Source organism: Arachis hypogaea, chromosome 20 (assembly GCF_003086295.3).
Source record: "Arachis hypogaea cultivar Tifrunner chromosome 20, arahy.Tifrunner.gnm2.J5K5, whole genome shotgun sequence".
NCBI classification, from domain to species: domain Eukaryota; kingdom Viridiplantae; phylum Streptophyta; class Magnoliopsida; order Fabales; family Fabaceae; genus Arachis; species Arachis hypogaea.
In genome coordinates, this window is record NC_092055.1 from 10,928,916 (window position 1) to 10,936,567 (window position 7,652).

General features: G+C 31.8%; 1 protein-coding gene across 1 annotated transcript; it reads left to right on the forward strand.

The window, feature by feature from the left end:
• Positions 1–166: 166 nt before the first annotated feature.
• Positions 167–4,364, forward strand: LOC112783164 (fructose-1,6-bisphosphatase, cytosolic). The gene is made up of 13 exons (XM_072229362.1): positions 167–476; positions 557–604; positions 766–840; positions 929–990; positions 1,078–1,144; positions 1,228–1,341; positions 1,415–1,501; positions 1,767–1,837; positions 2,049–2,114; positions 2,186–2,272; positions 2,510–2,585; positions 2,792–3,726; positions 4,069–4,364. Exons 1-12 carry the CDS (start codon positions 318–320, stop codon positions 2,906–2,908), a joined length of 1,029 nt encoding a protein of 342 aa, XP_072085463.1. The 5' UTR covers positions 167–317; the 3' UTR covers positions 2,909–3,726; positions 4,069–4,364.
• The last annotated feature ends 3,288 nt before the right edge of the window (positions 4,365–7,652 follow it).

The following is a 7,652-nucleotide window of genomic DNA, read 5'->3' on the forward strand; positions in this document are numbered from 1 at the left end:
AAGAAAGATTTAAAATAATAGTTCTTAAAAGATGATGTGTCAAATATAAGATAAGGTGTGCATGTTTGAACAATTAATAGACTACATATTAATTGAGATAAGAGTAGAATAAAATCAATCAAAACTGATTTGAATTAGTTTTTATATTGAGTTTATTTTCCCCATATTGACTGTTTCCATATAAAATTTGAGTATGAAATGAAAGAGTGGCAAAGAGGTCGGGATCCAAAGATTTCGCATTCTCCCCTGTTACTTGGGAAACACATATTACAAATATAAATTGGTTGTTTGTGGTTGTTACCATAACGGCAACCGGAATGGATCACGAAGGGGAAGCTAAGAGGACTGATTTGATGACTATCACTCGGTTTGTTCTGAATGAGCAGTCAAAGTATCCAGAATCACGCGGCGATTTCACCATCCTCCTCAATCACATTGTTCTTGGCTGCAAGTACGTTTGCTCTGCTGTTAACAAGGTACTCTCATCTTCCATCAACCTTTTCTTTATTCATTCATTCTTTCTCATTTTCATAACTCTCTTTGCACTGCCTCGCAGGCTGGACTCGCCAAACTTCTAGGACTTGCTGGAGAAACCAACGTTCAGGTCTGTTCACTTTGTCAAATTGATCGATAAGTAGAAAAATATATTAAGAGTGTTATAATTCTCAAATTTTAGTTGCATTATTCTGTTCCGTTACCTAATGCATCTCACGATTCTCAGCTATCATGTTCACTGTATTAATATTTCTAAGATACATTGTTTAGGGTGAGGAGCAAAAGAAATTGGACGTGCTTTCTAATGAGGTGTTTGTTAACGCCTTAATCAGCAGCGGGCGCACTGTGAGTCTCTCTAGATCTGTAACTGTCAAATGCTCTAAGCCTAATCTACCTATTACATAGAAATTACTGCAATTTGTTTTCTTTTCAGTGCCTTCTTGTTTCAGAAGAGCTTGAAGAGGCTGTTTTTGTGAAGCCAAAACAGCGTGGAAAGTGAGTTCCGGAGCTTTAGAAATACCTAATACTCACTCTAAACTACATTGACTATTCCAAGTAACAATTTCCCTTTCCATTTTGCAGATACATTGTTGTATTTGATCCTTTGGATGGATCCTCAAATATTGAATGCGGTGTTTCTATTGGAACTGTATGAAATTGTCATCTCAAATATAATTGCTGCATTGGAAATAATCACTGAAATTACAATGATACCTGCCATTTTCCCTATAGATCTTTGGCATTTATGCAGCGAAGGACAAAGATAAAATTACACTTGATGATGTCTTGCAACCTGGGAACAGAATGTTAGCAGCTGGTTACTGCATGTATGGTAGCTCTTGCATGGTAAAACAAAACACCAATCTGATGAATTGTTCGTTTAATATAACTTTGTATTGAGAAAACTCTCGGATCGCAGTTCGTGATTAGCACAGGACATGGTGTAAATGGTTTCACACTTGATCCTTCTCTTGGAGAGTTCATATTAACTCACCCAAACATCAAGGTTGGTACATGCATAGTGGATTCAAATTGGTAGATTAAGAGTTGTTACATGTACACCTTCCAAATTTATATTATCAATATTATGTCACTGGAAGTTTTGTTATTTGATTTAATCCTAAACCATGCTACTTTTGTCCTTTATCCTTGCTCTGAGGCCTGAGCTGATACTGCTCATAAATCTTTTGTTGTGCAGCATGTGAATGCTAGAACATAGAATATAAGAGGGAGCTTTCTGCTTTCTTTAACAACTATTTGTTACTTGACAGATACCGAAGAAAGGGAATATTTATTCAGTGAATGAAGGAAATGCCAAAAACTGGGAGAAACCAATCACTGAGTAAGTTTAAACATTTGTCCCAAAAGATATAGGTGCTAAGAAAAATATAACAAAAACATCCCCGAAATGAGATCTTTTCTTTAAAATCTGGTGATTTTATATCATGTGAGTGACCCCATCTAGTGGGATAAGGATTTGTTGTTATTTGTTCTTTAATTCCAAAACTCATAAATGACAAAGTTCTTGTTTCTCAACCCTATATCTCTTCCAGGTATGTGGATAATTGCAAGTTTCCTCAAGATGGTTCTTCACCAAAGTCCCTTAGATACGTTGGAAGGTATTTGATGTTATCCATCTTTCAAATATCTTAAATTATTGTGTGCTAACAGAAATGAGTATATAATGCAGTATGGTTGCTGATATCCATAGAACATTGCTTTATGGTGGTATCTTCATGTACCCTGCTGATAAGAAAAGTCCAGATGGAAAGCTAAGGTGTGATGTGCTTTGTGTTCTAGACTCTCTTCACTTTTAACCATATAATATGATTTAAGCATCATGCTTTGTATTTTCAACTCTTAGTTATAACTTCTAACCGTATAACATGATTTAGCATCTAGGACTAGGATTTCCAACTCTGTATTTCAATTTCACACCATTGGCATTGCTCATTTTATATCCTAAATAGATATATACTTGTGGCTTAGTTATGGAAACTTCTTGTGAAATTAGGCTTCTCTACGAAGTGTTTCCAATGTCATATTTGATGGAGCAAGCTGGAGGTCAAGCTTTTACTGGAAAAGGAAGGGTATGTATTCTTTGATTTGCTACATTTGTTAGCGTATATTAATATATACAAATTACATAATTTCATTGCATGCATCTCTGCTTCTTGAATTTGACATAAGCTAAGGACAAAAGTTTAATTGAATGTTATATTATATATCAAATCTGGTATCACATCATAGGAAGTTTAGTGAATTAAAATGAGTTCTCTTCTGTCTCGTATTGTAGGCACTTGACTTGGTTCCAAAGAAAATACATGAACGATCACCTGTAATCCTTGGAAGTTACGATGACGTGGAGCACGTGAAAGCTTTTTATGCTGCATCCAAAGCAAATGGTGCATGAATATTGAATATCAATTGGTCCTTGCATTATTAGCAGTTAAGTGGGTGGCACATCTTTCTTTCAATTGTTTCCTTCTTGTCAGGAATTTGTTTTAGTGAGTTCCTTAATTCATAAGATCCATAGTATTAGGCAGAACAAGGTTTTTAATCACACAAGCTCGTTTTTCTAGTTCTAGTACTAATAAGTGTAACAGGGTCTTTATGTATATTTGGCAATTCACACGAAATTCTTGTAGTACCTCCTTAAAATATACCATGTACATGATAGAAGCACCACTTCAAAAATAAAACTAAAAGAAGTAAAAAGCATACACATGCATGCACGTATATTGATTCAAACTATATAATAAAAAGGAAATTAATGTACCTAATTTTTTTTCAAATTTATTGTAATGAAAGCAAATTAATTAAGGAGGGGATATGATGATTGACCATAGCCCAGCCTGTGATTGCCAATCACACAGCCTGTGTTTGACCATACAGATTATATAGCATTTGCTAATTATGGTTAAGGTATATAATTAATCTAAGTTATTAGGCTCATTATAAAAACCATGTTAGGATGAAGTAGAAACTACTCATTCATTTGCATCCAAAGGGGGGAACACATCAAGAAGGAAACCAAAAGCTCCTTGATTCGTTCTCCCACAATTTTCTGCATTGAACATGGGCAACTGCGCTAGCGCTCCCAAGACCAACGAGGGTAATGATGCCCCATTGCCAGTGCCAGTGCCCGAGCCTGTCATCGACCAGGAGCAGGCCGCCACTGCTGTCTCCGCCGCCTCCGATGACAACGCTCTAGGCACCATATTCATTGAGGTATATACTAATACATAATTGTTGCATTCGGATCATACATTACTTTATCAAGTTTTTAATAGCAAAATAATCCGAAATTTTGTGTCAATTGCCATGGTGGTTATTGTAGAAATTTTTTGAATGAATAAAATGGGAAGAATGAACATTTTTATTAAATTTATAGAAAATAAATGTATTACACATAAAAGAAACAATCTTTACTCTTTATTAAAAGGTACAATATACTGTAATATTACTTTTATTTTAAGCATACTCATTGCTTGCCCCTTATATATATAGTTTCATATACTACTTTAAAAGTTGTTCTACTTCATTGTCATGTACGTATATTATGATGGGCAGAAGGAAGAAAAGGAGGCAAAGGTGGAAGAAGACAAGAAAAGCGAGGAGGTGGTGGCAGCTGATGAGGAGAAGAAAGAGGAGGAAAAGCCTAAAGCCACCGTAGAAGAGGCACCAAAACTTGAAGCTTAAAAGTTGAAGAAACTCCTCCATCACAAATATAATGCATACATGCAACGCTGTCGTCATTCGAATCAAATGTTTAATTTTAATCATTTTTCCGTTATTTTGTGCTTAAAGATATAATTCATTAACATTAATTTCTTTAATGGAAAATTGATTCTTACTTGAGTTGACTACTCTCTCTCTCTCGTTCTCTCTCTCTCTTTCGTAATCAGCATTAATGTACCTTTGTTATTTATTAAATGTATAATAAAATAATAAATAACGCGTATGATAAAAACTTTAAACTAAACGATTTTGAGGTTGATTCGGCCGCAAGTTTGTGAAAAAAATAAAAAAATTAAGAGAGATTAAGTGTATGTAAAATTTTTATAAAAATACTTATATTATTAAGCAATATAAGACCTAAAGATGTGAGATAATGGTAGAGAATAAATATTGAAATCTTCATTAATATTATAACAGAATAAATAATTTTTTAAAAGTGAACAAAACCTAAGTAAAATGTGTTGTCAAATGTGGTAGAATATCCAAAAATTAATCACTTTATTAATTTTCTTGTTTTAGTTGTTAAAAGTAAAGAACAATAGAACGAACTAGTATAGCAAGTGAAGTTTGAAGATGGTGTCACAAAGTTTTAAAAAAACTTGATAAAAGAAGTGAGAAAGGTCATTTTATAGTCTCATATTCTCAACTCAGTGGTCACCAAAAATTATTCTCAACTCAGTGACCAGTCATTATGGAGGGGGAAAACATTACTCTATATTGACAAGGACATGTTTATCCTACTTGTCTCTTCTTCGAATGCAAATCTAGTCACTAAATAAATTAATTGTCAAGGGGTGTTTTTGAGTATTATTTTCTTATTTTAAGTTTTCTTCGCTAAAATAGTGAAAGAAGAGAAATTAATTTCCACAAATCGAGGCAGAAATTCTAACATTGCTCTAAGTGTTAAGTGTTTGGTGAATGCTATCCTACTCTCTCTAAAATAACATGTAAGTTACTCTCTCTGATGTGTCATATTTTAATTAGATATTTATTTTAACCTGAGTTACTTTAATCTCATGAGAGTTAATAATATTTTGAAAGACGGTGACGACTTGACAGAAGAAGAAAATTGAACACCCAATAAGACGGTGATACTTAGGAGGCACAACGACGACGACAAAGGAGTGGGGAGGAGAGTTGGAGTAAATGATTTGGGAAGAGAAAACAAGATGCCCAATTAAAAACGTAATTAGAGAAAATTGAAGTACCTTTTTTTGAAAGGATGATTTTGGAAGAGAAAATAAGACACTCAATGAGACAGTGATACTTGAGAGGCGTAAAGACGATGACGAAGGAGTGAAGAGAAGTAAATGCAATTAGAGATAGTTGAAGTACCTTTTTTAGAACAATGATTTTGGAAGAGAAAACGAAACACCAATGAGACGGTGATGTTTGGGAAGCGCAACGACGACGAAAGAGTGGAAAAGGTAACTCAAGTTAAAATAAACACCCAATTAAAATATGACACATCAGAGATTATAATTTCCATATTACTTTAGAGAAGGTAGGATACCATTCACCTTCTTTTTTATAGTTGTTTTAAAAAAAAGTTATCATGACACATGTGATATTAATAAAAAAATATTTAATTTAGTTTATTTTTAATTAGATAATTTTTTCTCCACCTCAAATACAACTAATTCACTTTTACTAATTTAATTTTTATTAAATAGTAAATTCAACTCTTTAGTATATTATTTTAAGGTTCATGACTTTCATCCTTTTATTCCAACACTCATATGAAGAAAATTTTATTCTTTTTTAGCTATATTTTAGGCTATTTCATAATTATTATTGTTATTTACACACAATATATAAAATACACTTGTGATATACAATCAGAAGTCAATTTTTAAAAAATAAAAAAAAATATATTTTTTGCCTTTATAAAATATATATAACTAATGATACAAAAATTTGTACACCAAACTTTTTTCAATCTTCATGCATGCATGTATACAACAATATAATGGATGACGTTCTATATATTAGCTCATCACGAATAAAATTATAATAAAAAAGCGACAAGAAGAAAACTTATAAAAAAAAAATAAAGGAAAGGCAAGTTGAAAATGAAAAAATTGAAGAGCGCATGAAGATGATCAGTTAAACTTAAACTTCAATGAGTCAGCACTTTGATCCTCATTAATGATTTTGCTACCTTAATTTAACTTTCCAGTTTTCCAATTTCGGAACCGTTTTTGGTTTCTTTTTATCTTTCAATGGTGCACGCAAAATTTGAGGCTGCTGCCTCTAAATTCCATCATGAAAAAGTTTAGAGAGTTAGCATTTTCTTCTAAATTTCATCCTGAAAAAGTTTAGAGAGTTAGCATTTTTATTAAAATTTGATCAGCATTTAACTATAAATTTTTTTTTATATTATTAAATATAATATCACATTATTAACATTATTAAAAACACTAATAATAACTAATTGATAGTTACAAATCACAAAATTTACTCACCGCTAGCACTCCTCCTCTAAAATATTTTGCTATACTTTTTAATACGTGCTTTCTCCATTATATATTGCCTTTACCATATAACTCTTCCATTAATAAACCTTTCAGTCTCTCTCAATTGATTCCACCAGTTTATTCCATTTTTCTGTCCTACACAATACACATGCTTTTAAACAATTTGTTTTTAATAATACTTTTTCTCCCCCAATTTTCATATTTTATTATATTTCATCTCCTATTTTTGTTCAAATAGTAGTTTATTTGATATAATTTTATCTGACATTATTATTATTGGATTAATAGGCATGTTGCCTATTTTTTATTTCATTGAACTTAGTTAACTTTGTTATTTCAATTTTACGTATACGTTGAAGAGGAGGCCAAGTAAATTAATTAAGGAAGGGGAGAAAGAAATATATTTTTCAATCCCACTATATTACCAATAACATTTTTGTCAATTTTTGCCAATCAACTCTTATTTATGAGTGTGTTTAATAGACATGTCTTTATAGATATGTCTAATAAAAATATCTTTTTTATGGTCGTATCTAATAAAAATATCTTTATAAATATATTTTTTGAATATGTCTTTTTATATATGTATTTAAAATATAATAATTAATTATTATTGATAATAAATTAATAGATAATATATTAGTATTCTATAATTTTTTTTATTTTTTTAGTATACTAGTACAATTTCCAAAAGCAAGGTGGCAATTGGCCCCTCTCAACTACATATATAAGGCTTCTACTGAAAAAAAGAAAAACTACATGTATAAGGCACCGCCTCACAGGTCAAACTTAAAGTGCATGCTAATTACTTTTCCCCTCTAGCTAATTATATAAACTCAAACTCGAATTCTCCCATCTTTTCTAAGTATATACGTTGAAGATTATATTATGAGAAGCCAAATCCAAATGTCAATAGACTTAATGGTCGATATGGCGCAT